The following is a 23,128-nucleotide window of genomic DNA, read 5'->3' as shown; positions in this document are numbered from 1 at the left end:
ATATATATATATATATATATATAGATATGGGATACATTACTCACCGTAATCGTATTTCTGATGCTTGTATCTGCTTAGATTCACATGCTGTGCATAGGCCGACATCTAGTGGAAGCTGCGGAGTATTACAGTTTGTTTTTCGAAAGTCAAAAATGGGCGTCGACACAGGCGTGCCAGTAATACTATCCCTAGTGTGACGTCCACTGTACCCAAGATCCCTCACGCGTGTAGGATCCTCAGATTGTATTTTTTCTGACATGAGGAAGCATGAGGAGTAGCGTGAGTACAGATAATCCAAGCAGATAGACAGAAAGGTAAGACTACAAGCAATCATGCGCCTTCTCTCGGAGGGGAGGAAGGGTGGGTCGCATGTGAATCTAAGCAGATACAAGCATCAGAAATACGATTACGGTGAGTAATGTATCCCTTCTGAGGCTTGTGGAATCTGCTTAGATCACATGCTGTGCATAGATTAGCGAGCAGTACCAGAAGAAGGAACAAGTTACTTACCTGTAACTGTTGTTCTCCAGCATGGGTCTGGCATGGATTCACATGCTCATGAATATTCCCCGTCGTCAGGCTGGGAATCCTCGGTAAAGAAAAAACCAGTATCAGTTTCGTTTCTGATCTGTCTTTCGTAGTAATAACCAATCACTGGTCTCTGCGTCATACTGACCACAGCCAATGACTGCCCTCTACCTAAGCACCGCCTCTGGCAGCCATCTTCAGATTTGGAAGCACGTGAAGTGGCAGTATGACCAAGTGAAGAGCCGCAGAGGGGTAGGCGGGAGGGTTCGCATGTGAATCCATGCCAGACCCATGCTGGAGAACAACAGTTACAGGTAAGTAACTTGTTCCTTCTCCAGCATGGGGTCTGGCATGGATTCACATGCTCATGAATAAAGAATACATAGCAGTACACACATGCACAACCACGGGAGGTGGCAAAGGCTCAACATTAAGCATCACATCAACTCAACATTAAGCATCTTACCTCCTCACCAGGCTCACCTCAGGCGAACAGGTTGCGCAGCACTGCTTGGCCGACCCTGGACTCCTCCCTGGAATCCCGGTCGACGCAGTAGAATTTCCTTAAGGTGTGCGTCGGCCTCAATGTAGCAGCCCTGCATATGTCCAGCAGGGGCACACCAGATAGGAACGCCGTGGTAGCTGCGATCGCTCTGGTGGAATGGGCTCTCGGACGGCCAGGCAGCGGTCGGTTTGCCAACCGGTGACAGTACATGATACAGCCGGAGAGCCATCTGGAGATGGAAGCCTTCGAGAGAGCCTTCCCCTGATTGACAGGTCCAAAGTTCACAAAGAGTTGTGACGTCTTCCGAAAACCTTTCGTGCGGTCCACGTAGAACTTCAGCGCTCTAGCTACATCCAGCGAGTGCAAAGTCCTCTCAGCCGGCGACGAAGGCGACGGGAAGAACACAGGTAACACCAAGGGTTCGTTGAGATGAAAGTCCGACGGTACCTTGGGCATGAAGGAGGGGTGCGTCCTGAGCACTACCCTCGTGTCGTGGAAAGTCAAGTACGGGGCCTTGCAGGAAAGGGCCTGGATCTCTCCCACTCGTCGTGCGGAGGTGATGGCCACGAGAAAAGCTGTTTTCCACGATAGAAACTTCAACGGGGCCGAGTGCAGAGGCTCGAACGGAGGTCCCATGAGTTTGGTCAGCACCACGTTGAGCTCCCACGCCGGGGCCGGAGCCTTCACCGGCGGGAACGATCTGAACAGTCCCTTCATGAACTCTTTCACCAGACGATGAGACCACAAGGACGTCCGGCCCGTGGTTCTGGTGTATCGGGAGATCGCAGCAAGATGAATCTTGATGGACGCGTGTGCCAGACCAGCTTTGGCCAGCGTCAGCAGGTACGGCAGCACTTGGGGAGCCGTAATCCGTAGAGGGTTAATCTTCTGTGCGTGGCACCAGACAGAAAACCTCTTCCATTTGTGTCCGTAGCATTTAAGAGTCGAGGACGCCCTGGCCTTTGCAAGAACCTCTCTGCAATCGGCCGGTATGTCGTATCCTCCAAACTCTAGCGCTGCAGGAGCCAGGCCTGCAAGTTCAGCGACTTCGGGTCGTGGTGGAGGATGGCGCCTCCTTCCCTGGAGAGTAGATCCGCGTCCGCCGGCAGCTTGATTGGCGGGGACGCCGACAAGTCCAGAAGGTCCGGGAACCATATCTGCCTCGGCCACGCAGGTGCGACGAGGATCATCCTGCACCGTGACCTCTTGAGCTGGTTGACGAGCCGGATTAGCAGAGGCAAGGGAGGGAACGCGTAGAGGAACAGGCCCTCCCAGGGGAACGAGAAAGCATCGCCCATGCTCCTCGTCTGGGGAAACCTGCTGGCGAACCTCCGGCACTTGGTGTTCGTCGCCGTCGCGAACAGGTCGATCTGGGGTGTGCCCCACCGTCGGAAGAGGCGATCCACCAGATCCTGCCGTAGTTCCCACTCGTGGCACGAGCGCAGCTCCCTGCTGAGTGAGTCGGCGATGGTGTTTTTTATCCCTGCCAGATGAAACGGCACCAGAAGAATCCCTTGGGCGACGGCCCAATGCCACAGGTCCTGCGCCTCCTTGGACAGCGCTGGGGACCTGGTTCCGCCCTGTTTCCTGATGTAAAACATGGTGGTGGTGTTGTCGGTGAAGATCCTCACCACCTTGCCCTTGAGGGACGGAAGGAAGGACCTGAGGGCCCAAAACACTGCACGGAGCTCCAGGACGTTGATATGCAGGGACTTCTCCGTCGGGAGCCAGAGTCCCCTTGCGTGCAGATTTTCGGTGTGCGCTCCCCACCCTTCTAGGGAGGCATCCGTGGTCACAGTCACCTGGTGGGCTGGGGTCTGGAAGTCCATGCCCGCCGTCAGATGCGCGCGGGTGCCCCACCACCGTATCGCTCGTCGGAAACTCTCGTCGAGCTTGATCCTTTCCTCGAAGCTGCCCGTCGTCTGGATCCAGCGCGCATCCAGGAACTCTTGCAACGGGCGCATCCGGAGCCTGCACATGGGAATGAGGTAGATGCAGGAAGACATCATCCCGAGGAGGGACTTGACGGACCCCACCTTGGCCGCGTCGGCCACCAACATCCGTTGCACCTTGCCCAGGATGGTCCTGGTCCTCTCCTCCGACGGGGAGGCCAGAAGGGACACTGTGTCGAGCCTCGCTCCCAGAAACAGTGCGACTTGCGCGGGTACCAGGTGGGATTTGGCGTAGTTCACGGAGAATCCCAGGTCCGTGAGGAGTTGGACGGTCCTTGCCGTGTGGACCACGGCGAGCTCCCTCGTCTTGGCGCGGATGAGCCAGTCGTCCAGGTAGGGGTAGACGTGAATCCCCTCGCGGCGCAGCTGCGCCGCCACCGGTGCGAGGCACTTGGTGAAAACCCTGGGTGCCGACCGCAGTCCGAAGGGAAGGGCTTTGAACTGGTAATGACGCCCTTGGACCACGAATCTGAGGAATTTTCGGTGCCCCTTTAGGATGGGAATGTGGAAGTAGGCATCCTCCAAATCCAACGACGATAGTAAGTCTCCTTCCTCCAGCTGACCCAGGACGTGCTGGAGGGTGACCATCCGGAACTTCTGCGCCTTGATGAACTTGTTCAGGCGTCGCAGGTCCAGGATGGGGCGCCATCCTCCCGTCTTCTTCTTCACGAGGAAGTAACGCGAGTAGACTCCGGAGCCCCGAAGCCTCTTTGGGACGAGTTCGATGGCGCCCTTTCTGAGCATCGCCTTTACCTCCAGGAGAAGTTGAGGGACGTGAAGTTCTTTCCTGGCCACGGGGGGGGACGCGCGGGCACCTTCTTTGAAACTCGAGCGCGTGGCCCCGGGCCAGGGCGTCCAGCACCCAACGGTCGGTGGAGATGGACTCCCACACGCTGACGAAGCCCGCCAGCCGGCCTCCCACCGGGGTGCTTCGGTGGGGGCCCGACCCCACGGCCGGTTCAATCCTGCTTGGACGCGGCCTTGCCGCCTTGGCCTCCTTGGCGACGACGGCGGGGTCCGCCAGACTTGCCTCGTCCTCTGTAGGCCTCTTGCGACGACGAGCGGGCCGCTTGACGGTAGGAAGCGAAACCGCCGCCGGAACCTTTGGAGGCGCCCTTGCCTCCGCCGCTCCGAAAGGGCGTCCGCCGTTGCTGCAGTACTCCAAGGGCCCGGGCCGTCTCAGTATCCGCCTTGATGGCCTGAAGGGAATCGTCCACTGTCTTCCCAAACAGGTTGTTCCCGTCGAAGGGCATGTCCAAGACCCTGGTCTGGACGTCCTGCCGAAAGTCCGTAGCCTTGAGCCATCCGCGACGTCGAAGGCAAACGCCGTTGCCCATCTGGCGGAACCCAGTGTCGGCGATGTCCGTCGCCACGGTGATGGCGTGGTCCGAGGCCACCTCACCTTCCTGCAGGATCTCAAGGGCCTCCGCCCTCTTGTCGTCCGGCAGAAAATCCAGCAGGGGAGCTATCTTGTACCAGAGTTCCCTGTCGTAGCGGGCCACGATAGCCAAGGCGTTGGCCGCTTTAATCGTCGTCGCCGCCGACGAGATGACTCTGCGTCCCATGGCATCCAATTTCTTTCCCTCGCCGTCCGGCGGGGAAGTCGACGTGGAGGCCGCACCCCCCCCCGCTTTCTTCCTGGCTGCCGCGGAGACGACGGAGTCCGGGGTAGGCTGCGCCCGGAGGCATAGGGGGGCCGAGTCCGGGACCCGGTACTTTTTCTCGTACCGGTCTCTTTTCGCTGGCGTCGTGGAAGGGTTCTTGAGGAGGGAAAGGCCCTCATCCCAAATGTCGTCCAACAGAGGCACTGCGAGGACCGTCTTCCTCTTGGTCTCGCGCCGTTGGTAAAGGAAGCCTTCCTTTTTCTTCTCCTCAGGGCAGAGTTGGAAAAGCTCGGATGCCCTGGCGATCATTGAGTGGAACGATCCAATCTCGTCGGGCGGAGAAGCCCTGGTGGGAGGCGACGACGGAAAATCCTCGTCGTATGCCTCGTCGTCCGTACCCGTCGCTGCCGTGTCAGTCCCCGTATCATCCCCTCGGGTGGACGGGGAGGAGGGCTGGACGGGGCGCGACGGTTGAAAAGGAGGCGGTGGATGAATCCTTCTTTTCTTGGTAGGGGGAACACCAGAAGGTCCCGGTTCTGGATCCCCCGACGGGAGAGGTTCCTCCGTCGGTAACGGTAGTCTCGTCCTTATCTCGGAGCATAAGGACTGTATAGCCAACAAAATGGTCGCTGAGTTGTCTTGCGGCGCTGGCAGAGGGGAATCCGACGGGCGAGCAGGGGCCCCGTCGGTATCCTCGACGATGTCGTCGTCGTCACCTGCGTCGGGGCCCATTCCGACGGGCTGGTCTTGTTCCACGCCTAGGCCGTGGCTTAAGACCTCGATCAGTTCCTCTTCTGAGGTTGAGGCCGAATCTACGACGACGCCCTGCCCCCCCTTCTTCCCCACGGAGGGTTTCACGGGGGTCCTATCGATGGGCACGAAAGAAGACTCCCTCCGAGGAGGCAGGGAGATTCTGGGCCCCGAGGCCGCCACCACTGGTGCAGCCTCCACAGGCTGGGCCAGGGCCGCCGCGACCGTTTCGATAGAGGGCTTGGTCGAATGGATCAAGGCCTTCACCACCTTAGGTGCGCTCACCGCCTTATCCTTGAGGGAGGGGGCACTGCCACGCTCCTCCTCTGCCTTAGAGCTCGACCGGGGTCTCTCCAGGAGCTTCGCCGGGTGCTCGGCCTTCCTCTTACCCGACCCAGAGCGTTGGCTCGTGGTTGATGGTGCCGGGGAGGGTGCGCCCTGCCTGGCGCCCGTAGAGCCCGACCGTTCGGCGCTCCCGGTGCCAGCGGACTCGCGGTGCTTGGCCTTATGTTGGGCCCCCGTCGCCGGGGCGCCCTCAAAGGTCTTAGAAGACCGCTCAGATTTCTTCTTCTTCTCGCCAGACGGGCTCTTACCCTCCAGCCAGCTGGCGAGACGTTGATGGCGGTCCTTCATGGTCCGTTCCGACATGTTGCCGCAAAACGCACAGTCCTTCTCCACGTGCGTCTTGTCCCCATGAAGGCAGTAAAGGCAGAAAGAGTGTTCGTCCTCCTTGAAGACGTTCTGCAGCTGGCATCCAGGGCAGGCCCTGAACAGCTTTCCGGGCGTCGAGCTTCCCTTCTCCTGGGCCATCTCCGAGACCGGGCCTGAGAAGCTTCTGGAGTCCTCCGAAGTGTAGCTCGACGAAATCTTCACCCTTGAGGGGCACAGATGAATCCGACACGGGTCCCCGTTGATCGGATGTAGGATCGGTGGAGCTTGAGGCTCTTTTGACCGAAAGAATCGAAGTTTTTGTGAAAAAGCGCGAAAAAATAGCACTAACGCTCGAGAGCAATAGCACGAGGATCCCAACACATGAACGTGCGGTAAAAATCTGAAGATGGCTGCCAGAGGCGGTGCTTAGGTAGAGGGCAGTCATTGGCTGTGGTCAGTATGACGCAGAGACCAGTGATTGGTTATTACTACGAAAGACAGATCAGAAACGAAACTGATACTGGTTTTTTCTTTACCGAGGATTCCCAGCCTGACGACGGGGAATATTCATGAGCATGTGAATCCATGCCAGACCCCATGCTGGAGAAGGAGGTGGGATGTGAGAAGGGTCATGAGCAAACAGGTGTCTTAGAACCGCTTGTCCCACTTGTGTATCTGTCTTGGAATGAGTGTCAATGCAGTAATGCTGAGTAAAAGTGTGAATAGAGCTCCAAGTAGCCGCTTTGCAAATGGTGTCGAGGGGAACATTTGCAATGAAAGCCAGAGTGGCACCGATGCCTCTAGTAGAGTGGGCCCTTGGCGTAAAAGGCAGAGTCTTTTTAGAAAGAGAGTAACACAGCTGTATACAGTTGATAATCCACTTCGAGATAGCGCCTTTAGAGACGCGATCCCCCTCTCTGCCTGTAGCTACGGAGACAAACAGTTGATCTGTTTTTCTTAGCGGTCTGGTCTTATTTACATAGTATAGGACCGCCCTACGCACATCTAGGGTGTGTAGTTTCACCTCAGCCGAGCTTTGCGGGTTCTGGAAGAAAGTCGGAAGCTCGATGGACTGGTTTACATGGAACTTGGATATGAATTTAGGTGAGAACCTAGGGTGTGTGCGTAAAACCAGTTTGTCCTTGTGGATAGTAAAGAAAGGATTTTGCACTGACAGAGCCTGAATTTCACTGACCCTTCTTATGGAGGTAATGGCTACTAAGAAGGCCGTTTTATAAGTCAGGTGTTTGAGACTACTTTTATGCATGGGTTCGAATGGGGGTCCCATGAGCTTAGCTAGCACCACGTTGAGGTCCCATCCTGGCGGTGGGTTCGAAATAGGAGGGTGAAGTCTCTTTACTCCTTCCATGAAGGCTTTAACCACTGGTACTTTCCACCACGAGACCTTGTTATGGGATGTGGTGTAAGCCGAGAGGGCTGCCAGGTGTACTCTCAGCGAGTTAAAAACCAACCCTGCATCCAGCAGGTGGAGCATGTATGTCACAACGTTGGAAGGAGTGCAATCAACCGGGTTGATTTGTTTATTCTGGCACCAGATAACGAATCTTTTCCACTTATCAAAGTAACAGTGCCTTGTATTTGGTTTCCTGGACTCCTTTAGAATGTCCATACACCTCTGAGGTAATTTGAGATGTCCAAACTCTATGACCTCAGGAGCCATGCTGCTAGGTTCATAGAGTTGGGTTCCTGATGCACTGTTTGACCCTGTTGCTGGGACAGTAGGTTGTACCAGGCTGGGAGTCTGATGGGTTCGCACACCGCCATCCTGCGTAGGTGTGGAAACCATGGTTGTCTCGCCCACATGGGAGCAACTAGGATGAGCGTCATCGATTCCTTGTTCATCTTGTACACCACCTTCCTGATGAGGAGTTGGTGGAAAAGCGTACGCAAACATCCCTGACCAGTTCATCCACAGGGCATTCCCTTGGGAGTCCGGCTGGGGGAACCTGGATGCAAATCCTGGGCATTGTTTGTTTTCGCTTGTGGCGAATAGGTCTATAGTGGGGAAACCCCACTGAGAGAAGAGATCTTCTACTACGTCTCTGTGAAGGACCCATTCGTGTTCTTCTGGGAGGGAGTCTCTGCTTAGAGCATCCGCTAGGGAATTGAGCTCCCCTGGAACATGTTGCGATGACAGGAAGATGTTCCGTCTGAGTGCCAATATCCATATTTTCTGGGCAAGCTTGGACAGATTTGGCGAACGAGTCCCCCCTTGCTTGTTCAGATAGAACATGGCTGTCGTGCTGTCCGTCCTGATCTGCACCGACAAGTTCAGTAGATGGGGCTCGAACGCCCTTAGCGCTCGGAATACTGCCAGAAGCTCTAGCATATTGATGTGGTTCTTGGCTACTGAGTGAGACCAGAGACCCTGAGCTGTGTGGTGGAGATGGTGAGCTCCCCACCCAGTCAGGCATGCATCTGTAGTCACCACGGCTTGTACTTCGGGATCGTAAAAGGGTTTCCCCCTTGCGAGATTCTCTCTTGTCCACCAGTGTAGGCTCTGTACGAGTGTTGGCGAAACGACCACTAGATCGTCCCAATGACCACTTGCCTGAGACCACTGTTTCGCCAACCATTCCTGCATGGGACGCATGCGCAGACGCGCGTGGGGGACCAGGTAAATGCATGACGCCATCATGCCCAGTAACCGCATAGCTTTGCGTACTGTTATCTGTTGACCTGACTGATAATGCGGAATTTGCAGAAGTATATTCCGAATTCTCTCTTCCGAAGGGAAGGTCAATCCTTTCTGAGTATCTAGGATAGCTCCTAGAAACTGTTTTGAGGTGCTTGGCACCAGACTTGACTTTTTCTCGTTGATGGAGAAGCCTAATTCGTGGAGGAGGTCGATAGTCCTTTGAATGTTTGACCTGCAAATTCCTGGGGTTTCCCCCGTTATGAGCCAGTCGTCCAGATAAGGGTACACCGGGATTGCTTCCCTGCGTAGGTGTGCAGCCGCCACCGCCAGTACCTTGGTGAATACCCTTGGTGCTGAAGCTATCCCGAAGGGCAGTACCTTGAATTGGTAGTGGCGACTGTCCACCTTGAAGCGCAAGTACTTTCTGTGCGCTGGGAGCATGGAAATATGAAAATAAGCATCTTTCATATCCAAGGTTGCCATGTAATCCCCCTTTTTTAGGAGGGGGATTACCTCTTGTAGCGTGGTCATACGGAATTTTTGGGGCTTGACATACTTGTTGGCAGGCCGTAAGTCCAATACTGGGCGCATTGTCAAATCTTTCTTTGGCACAAGGAAGTAAGTTGAATAGATACCCTTGTTTACCTGGTGTCCTGGGACGAGTTCTATCGCGTCCTTTTCTAGCAGAATGGCGATCTCCTCGAGAAGGATCTTTTGATGCTCTAGGGAGTGCACTCTTTGTCGTGGAGGATGATTCCGGGGACGCTGCAGTAGTTCTATACAATATCCTGCGGATACTGTTGACAGCACCCATCTGTCTGAGGTGATCCCTTCCCAAGCCTGGGTGAAGGTGGAAATGCGTCCCCCTACTGGGGTTGCGTGGCAAGGGACCCTGAACTGAGCGTCACTGTTTTGGTGGAGGCGCGCCACCTCCCTTGTTGGGGCTACCTCTGCCTCTTCCACGACCTCTCTTGTTACCCCTGCCGTAACTCTGGGTAGACTGCTGGTTGTTATTCCATTGTGTACCTTGTCCCTGGGCATAGTTGCCTCTTTGTGAATTTTGGCCGCGTGGGCGACGAAAATTATTGTTCCCCCTCTGGTTAGGGGGTTTGTTGGTAAGCTGGCCAAGGGATTTGAGAGTCTCATATTCATCTTTGGCATTTTTAAGTGCGTCTTCGACCGCTTTCCCAAACAATAGGTCGGGTTCCACTGGCTTGTCTATTAAAGAAGCCTGGGTTTCTGTCTTGAATCCCGACTGCCGTAACCACGCATGTCTCTTGATAACAGTACCTTCTGCTATCAATCTCCCTGCGTTGTCAGCGGCGTCGAAAGTTGCTTTTAAAATGCAACCAGACACAGCTCTCCCCTCTGCTGAGATCCGAGCCAGCTGGCCCTTTAACGGTTCTGGAGCAGAGGCAATGAGCGCCGCGACTTCTTCCCATTGATGGCAATTGTAACTAGCCAACAGGGTGGTGGAATTCGCAATCCTTGCTTGGTAGGCGGACGTTGAGGCTACCTTTCTGCCAAACCCGTAAAGTTTTTTGCTCTCCTTATCGGGAGGAGCTTCTGATGAAGATAAGGGCGTGCCAGCCCTTTTTCTAGTGTTGGTCACCACTAGGGAATCTGGTTTAAGATGTCCCCTTATATACAGAGGGTCAGACTGGGCTGCCCGGAAAATCTTTTCAATTCTGGGGTTGACAGCTCTGGTGAGGTTAGGATTCACCAGGGAAGGATCTATTCTTCGTTGGATGGATTTGAGGATAGGGATGGTCTGAGCGACCGGTCTTCTCTCTCCTACAAACTCCTCCGCGAAGTCCCTTTCCTCCTGTACACCGTGGGTGTCGATGTGGAAGTGTTCCGCTGCTCGAGCGAGAACCTCGTTGAGGAGGGGCTGGTTATCAACTGGAGAGTCAGTAACTGGGGCTTCGCTTTGTACTGGGGAATCTACTCTGTAAATTTCCTGCTCATCTTCTCCCTCCTCCAGGTCCTCATCCTCTGCATAGTAATCTGTCCCGGTTTGTTCTTCCATAATTTCAAACTCCTGGTCCTCTTCAGGGAAAACTTGTCCCCGGTAACTGGGGAGTGGAGTAGAATATGGAGTGGAGTAAGGCTGAACCTCGAAGGGTTCAGGTGTTTCGACCCGGGGCTTTTTACTTAGCGGGATAGGATCGGAGGAGCCTGAGGGTGTGGCCCCCTGAGGGTTATATGAAAGAAAGTGTTCTGGGTTCTTATCATAAAAATCAGCCAAGGAAGACATCCTAGACATAACCCTGTCTATGTCTTCACTGGACCATTCCCTGGAACAGGGTATTACTTTAGCAGGAGATGATTTATGGGACTTTTCAAGGGTAGACTTGTGTTTACTTGTCTGCCTAGGGTGAGAGGATGGCTTTACAGGGGTGGGAGGCTGTGCTTTCCGCTGTTTCCCCCCCTCCCCGTGCGTGGAAAAATGTTATCCCTGTCCCTTGGAGGCCCCAGAGATTTTCGACGCCTGGCGCCGAGGGTCTGGAGAGGTATCTGTGTGCTTCGGGCGTGGGGCCTCACTGGTGTTAACCGCGGTCTCGGTATCTTGGAGCGCGGCCTGGGGGTGGAAGTCGTCTTCGTCTCCCGACGATTGAACTTCCGTTAATGTGTGTAGCGAGGCACTCTTGGCAAGAGTGGATGATTGCCTTGCGTCGTGAGGTGATCTCGATCGAGAGCGCCCAGAGGACACCGAGTCGGACCGTTCTTTTTGTGCCTCTTTCCGGGAAGTCGACGTCGTCGAGGTCCGGTTGGTCTTAGTGTGTTTAGTGTGTGTTAGGTGTGTAGCGCTTGCGTCGCCGGGGGTCTTCCCCATAGCCGCCCTGCCGGACGACCTTCCGAGGTCGGGGACCTGCGCTCGCCGGCTGTCTTTCGACGCCATAATGCCCTCGCCGTCCGAAAGTACGGCGTCGCTGCCATCGCTGAAGGCGCCCTCCGCTGCCATGGCCTCCTGCCTGGCGTGGTGGGCCCAACGCTTTGTCGAACGGTCCTTAAGTGTCTTAGGTTTAAACCTACTACACGCTCTGCAGTTCGCTTCGGGGTGATCCCTCGGCAAGCAGAGATTGCACGTGGCGTGCCTGTCGACCCAAGGGTATTTGCGATTGCACTTGGGGCAGAATTGAAAAGGGGTACCCTCCATACGCACCTTAAGGCAGCGGGCTGCTAAGTGTAGGAATATATAAAATGTAACTATATATCAAGAGTGAAGAGTATGTACCACCCCCCACTCTCCCTACTTGTAAGGGCCGAGGCCAGCGGCCTACTAGGCCCGGGCCGAGGCCAGCGGCCTTCAGAGGCCCAGATCCGTCGTGCAGCAGTCGACGGTTGAGGACTTCTCCAGCCGTCGTCGAGGTTGAGGGTCGACGTTGGGGTGGGGAAGGGAATGAATAAGAATGATAATTATAATAACAGCAAAAGTATGGCTAAGGCCAGGGAACTCCGCAAGATGCTTCCGACCAGTATGGCGGAAAAAAACAATCTGAGGATCCTACACGCGTGAGGGATCTTGGGTACAGTGGACGTCACACTAGGGATAGTATTACTGGCACGCCTGTGTCGACGCCCATTTTCGACTTTCGAAAAACAAACTGTAATACTCCGCAGCTTCCACTAGATGTCGGCCTATGCACAGCATGTGATCTAAGCAGATTCCACAAGCCTCAGAAATATATATATATAGATATATATTCATATATATATAGATATATATTCCACTCCAGTTTGCATTTAATGCCGACTGGCTGGAGGGGTATAAAACGTTCTACCAGAGGTGCATTAGCTCTTTGTATGCAGGATTGGTGTTCGCACAAGGTGTCATTCCTCATACACCATTTCTCACCATCTGTACTCTAATGCCATAGTTTCAGCTAACAGGTAGTGCAAGCACAACCTAATATCCAAAACTAAAACGAGAAAGCCATTGTTCTAGATAATACTAACCCTGAAATCCCAGAGGCTTGCACAAGGCCCACTGTGCGCACACTGCTGTACAGAATCTGAAAATGGCTTCCAAAAGTGAAGGGAATAGTCTACTTCATCTTTCAGAAGGGAAGAAAAATACTAAATATGTTTGATATGCTATTGTATTGTCTGTTAAAGTAATATGCAAATTTATCAAAAATCCAATGCAGGAGCAAGTCATCAAAATATTGGGGGCTGTTACTTAAGAAAAGAACAAGTTACTTACTCCTGGTGACGTTCTTTCCATTGGATGCTCCTTCCACACATTCCTCATTTTATGATAATCCTTCCTCCAGCTTCAGCTGCTTCGGAATTTTTTTCCGACAGGGGGCCCTGTGTGCCGTCTCGTCGATGTCCCTCGAGGGCTTCCTTTCGAATGTCGACGTCATCAGTATAAGTAGCGCATGCAGCGCCCGTTGGCTTCAGTTCTATTTTTTCCCCTCCTGAAGAGGAATTACCAGGCATACCATCGACCGTAGGCTCCAAGAAAGCGGAAAGTGTAAGAACAAGTAAATTCTACGGCAGGGTAGGCTGGGAGGGGCGATGAGGAATACGTGTGGCGGAACATCCAATTGAAAGAACATTACCAGTGCTAAGTAACTTGTTCTTCGAATGGATTGTGTCCTCCCACGTATTCCTCATCTTATGATAGACTCCAAAAGGAGTAATAATTTGGTGGTGGGAGTACGAATTTGATTCAATTGTTGTCATGGACTGAATGAAGGACCTATTTTGCAAATTGTCCTTCCTGACTTGAAGATGAATTCAAGCAGTAATGTTTCCCAAAAGTGAGAATAGATGACCAAGTGGCCTCTGAACAAATGTCTTTGATTGGGACACCTCTCTAAAGAGCAGCAGAGGTTGCCATGCCCCTTGTGGAATGTGCTCTCGAGTCTTCCGGCGGCTCTTTGCCCGCTAACCCGTAACATGCCACAATAGCCAGGATGATCGATCTGGATAGGGTCTGTTTTGTATCCGCTAAACCCAATTTAGGGCCTATATAGCCAGTGAATAATTGGTCATTTTGACAAAATTTCGCCATTCTTGACATATAAGCCACTCTTGACATATGCAAATAGAGACCTTTTTGGGTCCAGTCTATGTAATCTTTCCTCCTCCTTTCCAAGATGAGGAGGTGGATAGAAAGATGCCAAAATGATCTTTTGCGACAAATGGAAGTCAGACTACTTTAGACAGAAAAGAAGGTTTCACCCTGAGAACAACCTTATCTTTATAGAAAACCAGTTGTGGGGGTGTTTACAGTAAGTGCCTGCAACTCGCTTACCCTGCAGGCTGACGTTATTGCAATTAGCAAAACAGTTTTCAAGGATAACAGTCTTTATGGGCATGAGTGTATAAACTCAAAGCGAATGCATGTTAGAAAGTTTAACACCAGGTTAAGATCCCATACAGGCACTTTGACTGGAACTGGTGAAAATGCATTCTAAGACCCTTAAGGAATTGAACAATCGGAGGGATTTTAAAAATATGAATCCTCCTCTGAAGAATGCATGAAAATAGATAGCGCCACCAGGTAACCTTTGTTCCAATCTGAAGCGCCAGATTCACCAAATCTAACAAAAGAGAAAGCACCATAGGTGTGTCAAAGAAAGGGATCCACACTCTTATCCCTGCACCAGCTGCTAAACTTGCTCCAATGACAGCAGCACAAAGATTTTGTTGCTGGCCTTCTGGCCGAAAGCAAAATCTCCATTACGTCATCCGGGAGGTCCCAATCCTTTTATCTCAACCTCTCAGAAACCATGTGTGAAGGTTGAGAGTCTTGACCTCTAGATGGAGAATCCCGACCCTCCTCTCGTGAGAGAGAAGGTCCTCTCTTTGTGGAAGACGCATTGGAGGGCAGATGGACATTTCCAGAAGGTCCAAGTACCACTTCCTCCTGGCCCAATCCGGGATTTCCCGAACTTGCTCAACCTACTGATCACATGAGGAATGACAGGGACTGGAGGAAATTCCCAGTCCACCATGAATACGTCCTTTAGAGCTCCCCTTGGGGGAAATTCCCTGGAGCAGAACAGTTCGCACCTCCGGTTGAGACTGCTCGCAAACAAATCCACTTGAGGGGTTCCGCAAAGGGTGAAGATCTCTCAAAGGACTTCCCAAGCTAGTTCCCACTTGGAGACTGCTCTGCCTGCTCAGAGCATCCGCCGCTGTGTTCTCCTCTCCAGCAAGGGGAACTGCTGATCGAGAGATTCCATCTTGAATTGCCCAAAACCAGAGCTGCATTGCTTCTCTGTAGTGACCCTACGCCTCCTCTCTTGTGGAGGTAGTAAATGGCCACTGTGTTGTCCGTGATTATCAGGACATTCTATCTCTGTACAGCTCCAAAAGGTTGATGTGTAGTTTGAACTCTGATGGAGACCAACGACCGCCGATTGTCAGGTCGCTGGCAACAGCTCCCCACCCAGGGAGCGAGTGAGGCGTCCATCGCTACAGCAATCTCTGGCCATGGCTGCCAAAAAGATTCTCGTAGAGAATTTTGTCTTTGCAAGCCCACCACAGAAGGTCCCGAGAGACTCTGCTCTGAACATTTTAGGTGGTCTGACATTTTGCCTGAGAATTGGGACTTCTGATTCCTGAGAGCCCATTAACATCTAACATGGCATGTTGAATGTTGTTGCACCATGTTTTGTTTTTCTCAGTAGGTGTGGAGGTGGGGGGATAGTTAGCTCACTATAAATGGTGAATAGCTCTTTGGATTGAGAGTTAGCTTTTTCAATTCTGGTGTTGTAGGCGGCAGCTTTGGCTGTGGCGATATTTTTTTATATTGTTTTGCAGCTGCAAGTTAGGAATCTCGTGTAGACGAGTAAGGACTTGATTGCCATGTGGTCAGTGATGCCAGTTTGGCGGTTCGTGTGTCTAAGATTTCTTGTGTGAACCATGAGTTAGCATGAAGTGTATGCTTGGCTCTTTTCTTTTCCAGTGGGGCTACAGAGTCTACTACCTCTTTAAGAGTGGCACTGTAGAGCTCTACTAGTTCTGTGGTGTTTGATGTGGGATGAGCCAAGACTAAGGTTTCAAGGAGTGAGAATTCGGTCCCTGGTGAGTAGTTTTTTTTACCTTTCCATAGTTGCAGGTGGGCTCAGATTACCTCCTATTTTTGATGGAATGAAGAAGTGAAGTAGATGGTGGTCAGTCCAGGGGCGTGGGGTATTTGAGCTGATGTCAGCAGCACAATTGTGATCCTCTATCCAGTCTAATATGCAACCTTTGGTGTGGGTGGGACTGTTGACTAGTTGGATGAAGCCTAGAACTACGAGTGCTTTGGCAGTAGCTTTGCCTTTCTTGTCTTTAGGGGCGTTGAAGCCGAGATTAAGGTCTCCTAGTAGAATGGCTCTTGTGTTGGTTTTGCGGTGGACACCTAGGATATTGTGCGATGTTGGATTGGAAATCGAGATGGGGACCTGGAGGTCGGCAGACCATTTGTGGTGTTATGGTGCCATTTGGTGAGAGCTATTTTTTACTGATAGTGTGCCAAAGTTGTCAGCCTTAGCAGTTTTTATTTGCCTAGAGTTGAGTTTCCTTGAGGATTAGGGCGACACTTCCTCCTTTACTAGATGTTCTATCTTGGCGAAAGATAGCGTAGTCTGGTGGTAAGGTCTGGCAGATGGTTGGACCAGAGGCTTCATGTAACCAAGTCTCTGTAATGGCTATGATGTCTAGGTCCAGTTCCCTGTTGAAGTCATGAATCTCTATGGCATGAGCTGGTAAGGATTGTGCGTTGATGAGTGCACATTGTATTTGGGTAGTGGGGTTGTTCCCCAATTTAGTTTTAGTGGGGCCATTGTCATCATTGGCAGTATCGCGGATGGTTTTTGGTATGAGGGTGGAGGCAGGAGAGGGCGAGTAGTGAGGTTGCTTTCTTGTTTTTTTTAGGAGTGGCCGAGATGTGTGCAGCCTAGCCTTAGATTTCTCATGGGATGTGCGAGGGCTTGTGTGTCCAGGACTGGTTTGGGCATGGTGGTGGTGTGGCTGGGTACGTGAGTTAGAATTGCAGACATCGTGTTTAGGTTAGGTAAGTCTATGAGAAATGTAGGTAGGAAGGTTGTAGGTGGTATGTCGTGGGAGCGTGGCAATGAGGGCGACATGTTAAGAGGGGTGCTACTGAAATGATGCAGGAGCAATTAAGTCAATTACAGTTGGCTAGTGCTCATTAGACCTGTAATACAGTTTTGTACATTGGTATGGTACTGACAGGAGTTGAAATAGTAACAGTCTTGCACAGTGTAGAATGGTCAATAAGCATTTTTCAGGTATTTTGCAGAAAAATGGGCTAGAAGCCATGTTCAGAAATTGATGGCAGAGGTCTAGCACACAATATCAATCAAGTACAAAAGCAAAGTGGGCGGCAGGCATCACAGGCATTTTGCCATAGAGTGGGCTACATACGATGTTCAAAAATTCAGTAGCAGAAGTCAATTACCAGAGTAGTCGGCATAGCTAATAGGGAGCAATCACAGAGCATATAATCAATAAAGTATACATGCAAAAAAATGTGCAACAATCCTTTTCCGCCATTTGCCGTAAAAGTGGGCTAGATGCAATGTTCAACAGTTCGCAGGTTAAACCAATCTGGGCGGTTGGTTGTAAGGGCGGCAGTCCAGAGTAAACAAATGCATGTATACCGTGGGTGAACAGTTGGAGGTATGCAAACTAATACAATTGTTGGTCTATGCAATCGTGTGCGATTGTAGGTGGAGCACCCAAATTAGGACCGATTGGTGTGAGATGTTGGTTCTTCGTTTGCTGGTCACCGAGCATTCATAAGCTTGCGGTGTGACATTATCTTGGCAGTTGTACTCTTGGTGACAGAGTAGTTAGAGGGAGGATATGCGCGCAATGCGGTTGGTGGATGTTTTTGAAAAGGGGCAGCAGTAGTTGCTGCGCTTGTAGGGAGCTACTGGCAAAGTAGCGTGTAGCTTCTGGGTGGGGTTTTGGGGCAAGGGGACCATAGGGTGTCGGAGATGGGGGATCGGGTGCGTACTTCTTCTGTGCGGCTGGCTTGGGGTTCGGATGCCAGCGGCCCGCCACGGACAAGTCATGGGCCTTAAAAGGAGGACCGGCTTCGCCTTCCGGTGATGCTAGTCTGGTTATGTGGATCCGCTAGGCCAATGAGGAGATAGCGGGGCAGACGAGCAACAGTTGCTTGGCAACCCATCAACAAATTTCAGTGGTGGACATTTTAGGTGACGGTCCTCGTGGGGAAACACATGAGCAGTAGAAAGGATTTCAGAGCTCAGTGCATCGCTCTCAACTCCAGAACGTTGATGTGCAAAGACGCCTCTTCCCGAGACTATAGGTCCTAGACTTGCGAATGGTCGAGGTGCACCCCCCCAACCCACCTGGGAAGCGGCCGTCGCCATCATGAACTGAAAGTCTGGCTCCAGCAGGGGCATGCCCCGTACAAGATTTTCTGTGCAAGTCCACCACCGCAGGGCCTCCACCAGAACACAGGAGATGACCACTTTGCCTATAACCCCCCCGAGACTGCGACCACTGGTCTGCGAGAAATTCCTGCTCTGGTCGCATGAACAGGCAGCAATTCAGGATGAGCGGAATGCAGGATGCCATAGAGCCAAGAAGCGACATGTAACACCGGACCAAGACCGTAGTTCCCGGGCCCCCCCTCGCCCGCCTTGGACTGCAACTTCTCCACTCTTTCGCCCTATAGCTTCACCAGATGAGCACAGAGAAAAAACAACTCCCTGGATGGCGTCAGATAGGATTTTGCAAAGTGGACGGCGAACCCCAGCCGTTGTAACAGGCCCATGGACGCCCGGAGAGACTCCAACGTCCTTTCCGGTGACATCCCCCGGACCAACAAATCGTCTAGGTACAGGTACACATGATGCCCCTCCCTGTGGAGGAAGGCAGCCACCAGAGCCAGGCACTTTGTGACAGTCCAGGGAGCAGACTTCAGCCCAAACGGGAGGACACGAAACTGGTAATGATCTTCTCGGACCATGAAGCGCAGGAACTTGCGATGTTTAGGCCGCATCGGGATGTGGAAGTAAGCGTCCTCGAGATCTAACGACGCCTGAACTCTCCAGGCTGCACAGAGCGGATCACATCCTGCAACGTGAGTATCTTCACCTGCAGTCGCTGCAGAGTTGTGTTCAACGGCCGAAGATCCAGAATAGGCCTTCACTTTCCTTTGGGCTTTATTATTATTATTTTTTTTAATCACATAATACCTGGAGTACACCCCCTGGCCTCGTTCCGACACCGGGACTGGTTCCATTGCCGCTTTCGCCAACATGAGCTGCACCTCCTGCCGCAAGACTGGGAGACGCAGCTGCGCCACCTGCACAGGCGGAATAGGGAGTAGACGATGCGAAACTTCAACGAATGGCTGAGTTGTACCATATCCAGCACCCATCGGTCCGTAGTAATATGATGCCACTCGACGAAGTGCTTTGACACCCTGCCCCCTAGTTGACTGCCCATATGGCAGACATTGCTGAGACTTAGATTGACGATCCTTAGCAGACGAGGCGGCCGGCCCCTTCTTAGGTTTGCCTGATAGTCTCTGCTCTTCTACGCATATTGACACGAGTGTCTGAAGCCTTGGGAAGAGTAACTGGAGCGACCGTAGCCTCTGTCGCGGGAAGCTTCAAATCTGGCATTACCAGAGGCCCCTCGAAATGCTTGAAAGGGGCAACAAGAACGGCCACTCTGCAGTGTACCCAGGGACTTTGGGGTCTCAGTCAACTTTCATCCCCTTCAGCGTCTCGTCGATTTTTTCGCCAAAGAGCTGCTCACCCTCTGGACAAAAGTCAGTGTAGCCCGGCCATTCCTGCCTCCGGAGAACAACCCCATTATTAATTTGTTTGAACGTGGATTCCGCAAGGTCCACTGCAATGTTAATGCTGTGGTTGTAGACTTCCTCCCCCTCCCGAACCAGCAGCATAGCCTCCTTGCGTTGTTCTGGGAGGTCATCTAAGAGCGGAGCCAACCGGTGCTACATCTCTGTCATACCGGGCCATAATGGCCAAGGAATTCACTGCTTTCACTGTCGTAGCACCCACCGTCAGTACTTTTTTCCCGAAAGCATCCTGCTTCCTGGCTTCACTGTCCGGGGGCGTAACGCACTTATGCTGGCTCCTAGCTCTCCGACTAGCCGCTGCCGAAACCACCGACTCCGGCGTGGGTTGCGACATGAAGCATTTGGGGGTAGATTCCGGTGCTTTAAACTTCTTCTCCAGACGCCACTTCACCACCGGCTCTGAAAAGGTATGGCGCATTGTGCGCAGACCTTCCTGCCACACATGGTCCAAAATGGGAATGGAGAAGACCACCTTCCTACGCTTCCCCATGTGATCAAAGAGAAAACAGTCCTTTTCGTTTCCTCTTCAGGAGCAAGGCCAAATTCTTGGCAAGTCTTCGCCATCATCGCGTGAAAGGCCCCAACATCATCCGGCACAGACTGCTGAGCCGGGCTACTAGGAGGCTCCACTTCAAGGTCAGTATCCCAGTTATCAGCCCTCCTGGGCAACAAGGACACCGTCGACAGCGTGTCACGAGGACCACTCTCTGGATCCGAATCTACCAGCTCCCCTTCCTCTGGGAAGGCCCAACTCCACCGGAGACGGCAAAGGCAGCCACACCTGAGGTGAATTCCTGTGGAGACTCGGCCGAGGGGCCTCCACAGGCACACTGTGTACCACCGGGCTTGGAGCTGCCGGAAGCCTTGCATCCAATTGTCCCAACGACGACTGGAGCATACTGAATACCTGCATGGACAGCAGAGTGGAGATTTACCAAAGGGTAGAGGGACGGCCCAGCCCCAACCTCACTTGACGTAGACGGACCTGCCGACTGCAGACCAAGCGCCGATGGATCGAATACTGGCTCATGGTCATCCTCCAGACCGAGGACACGGAATATGGAGCTGAAGAATGTCCACCGGGAGCAAAGGAAGGGAAGGCAGCACCACAACCGTCGGCAGCAGAACATCCGTCGACGAATCCCTCGTCGTCGGTACCAAGGTCTCCAATGGCCTTGCCTTCTCCAACGAAGAGGACCGCTTTGATGAAGTGCCGGAACAGTGTTTTCGATGAGTCTCGGCTAGAAGACGACCTATGACAGTCCTTAGAAGACGAGTGCCTCGAGGAGGACTCCCTTGACTTCGACTTCTTCTCCAGATGACATGATGGCCCAAGTACAGAAAGTACATGTAAAACACGAAGAGTAACTCGAGAGCAAACACGAGGTGATCCCAACAGTTTGGAGACGGTTGAAATCTGAAGGCAAGCCGCAGGGGCGGGCTATTTATACCAGACGTCCTATTGGTGTAGCCTAAAGCACCCTAAAAGACGTCGATAGGACACTAAGGTGTCGAAGTTTTCCATAGGAAAACGCTAGGTTAAAGTTACCAAGGTATCCCAACCGAACGCTGGGAAATATTCACAGCATGTGAATCCATGAAAGATCCAATGCCGGAGAATTACCAGTGCTTCTGTAAAATGGTGCATATAACCATAAGCACACTTAATACATCACATAATGCTCCTGCCCAGAGGCCAGCCACCCACAGTTAAATTTACCTGGCATTTACAGCAACCAAAGTTTGCAGTAAAAGTCAAATACAAGTTTCAAACCTCTCCATACGAGAGAATAAGGTTAGAGTACCGTGCAAATGGTACACTATCTTCATAAAATATCCTCGACTATGGGAGTGGGCGAGCAGATTTAGCAAACCCTTCTGTAAACAATTCCAACATCCCCCTTTAGTACCAAAATAAGAATGTGTGTACATCATCAGTAAATGTTTAAGTTAATGTGTTCCGCCACCCCCAATGGGAAGCCTGCAATTGCCTGTTAACACATCCTTGTGAAGCCAGCAAACCAACTACCCAATGACACATTCCTACATAGCATGTAACTGCCCAAGGAAACACCTCTTCAAATACAACATGCTACACCTTCCTCCTTCAGTTGACTAGAGCAGGACACAATGAGCTGACCTAGAGAAAAGTTTGAACTTTCGTCCTAGGTATTCCTACATGCCATGAACTGACTCCTTGATGCTTGACAGCCTAACGTGTTACAACATTAACACAGGAAGATTTTCATCCTTTGGCTGTTGTGTAACATTTAGCTCAGTGCCTAGGTGCAGAGCCATACTTATCAGGAGTTTGCAAAAATCGAAATTACACGCAACCCTAACATCTAGCACTGCAATGAAAGTGACATGCTCATTCATTAAAGTAGCGCAAATTATAAAAGGTTGGTGGAATGCCTCCAGCTAAGTACAGATTGTCAGCAGTGTAAAAATACAGCACAAACCACTCATTTCTTTTCAAATTAATGCATTCAAGTATTTGGGAATATATGCACAAAGAAACACACAATGTTGGCCATATGCAAGCTTGCAAGATGGGACCTTAAAAGCAAGGTCCAGGAAAAATCATGCAACAAGTTCACCAAATTAAAACCATGGTAGGACAGAAATGCATAAGAATGGTATTCTGGGTGACAATGAACAAATTAACAAGCATAAACAAGGAACGCATAAATGGGACAGGCAGGGTCAGCTAAAAGGTGCAAGGGGACACTGGCAGCCAAGAGAAAACAGGGTAATTGAGCAATTGATTGCATGTAAAAGTAGGAGCAAAGTATTGAAGACTGAAAAAACATATGTTAAGTAGAATTAGCAACTGAGCAATAAGTGCTCACAGGCAGAGACTACTTTGGTGTCACACCTGACAGAAGATGCACGAAGCAGAAACGACTTTGCAACTTCCCAAGAAGCACTGCAAGGAAACTTTCTGGGGAAAGTGATGAGACATCAGGTGAGTTCTGGTCATACACCACCACCTGCTGCAGCTCACAGTCAATCTCCACCTGAGCGAGAGAGAAGAGAAATAAATTCATTATCCAAGAGACAATCTGAGTTTTCAGCAATGCCTCGAATTTCAATATGCTGCATGGCACGTTTACCTTCTACACTGGCACCCTCGCAGACACCAAGATTTCTGCAACACCGGAAAACTAGATAAGCACCCATTATCATTACACTCGCATGAAGCACAGTAACTTAATGGCAGAAGACTAGTCTATGGAAGATATTGCTGAATCAGTGAGAAAATAAGCCTCTGTAACCAGTTCTGTATCAAGAGAACATCGCTTTTTAAATTACTATATGCAAGTAAAATAAGGAATAGATATGGTACAGGTTTTCACCGCAACTGGTCTAAGCAGGACATTGTAGAATAACTTATTTGGATTTAAAGTGTGTGCATGATACAACCTGCAAATAGGATTTTCTTTAAAATACTATTTTAAGTGAAAGAAGAACCATTGTTTTAATATTGTCCTCGTTAGAGCTGATCAGACCTTTGTGACCAAGTCAAATCTATAGCTATGTCAAATGCAAGGAGAGGTCAGTACAGCTCATGAAAGGTGGGCTACCAGGACAACCTATCAGAGCTGTCTGCTACCTGGAGAAAGTACAGGGTCGAAGCTTCAGAGACCA

At 51.5% G+C, this 23,128-nt stretch overlaps 1 protein-coding gene across 2 annotated transcripts in view; it reads right to left on the bottom strand.

Annotated features, from left to right (window-relative positions):
• The window catches only part of DUSP16 (dual specificity phosphatase 16), a 707,767-nt gene that overhangs the window by 268,813 nt on the left and 415,826 nt on the right, over positions 1–23,128 (bottom strand). For both annotated transcript variants that reach the window (XM_069628708.1, XM_069628709.1), the window contains one exon: positions 22,356–22,497. In XM_069628708.1, coding sequence (XP_069484809.1) covers positions 22,356–22,497 — 142 coding nt within the window. The remainder of the gene's footprint in view (positions 1–22,355; positions 22,498–23,128) is intronic.

The sequence above is a fragment of the Ambystoma mexicanum genome, chromosome 12 (assembly GCF_040938575.1).
Source record: "Ambystoma mexicanum isolate Mex_15411 chromosome 12, UKY_AmexF1_1, whole genome shotgun sequence".
NCBI classification, from domain to species: domain Eukaryota; kingdom Metazoa; phylum Chordata; class Amphibia; order Caudata; family Ambystomatidae; genus Ambystoma; species Ambystoma mexicanum.
Note: the sequence above shows the minus strand (reverse complement) of the source record. Positions and strands in the feature narration are given on the sequence as shown.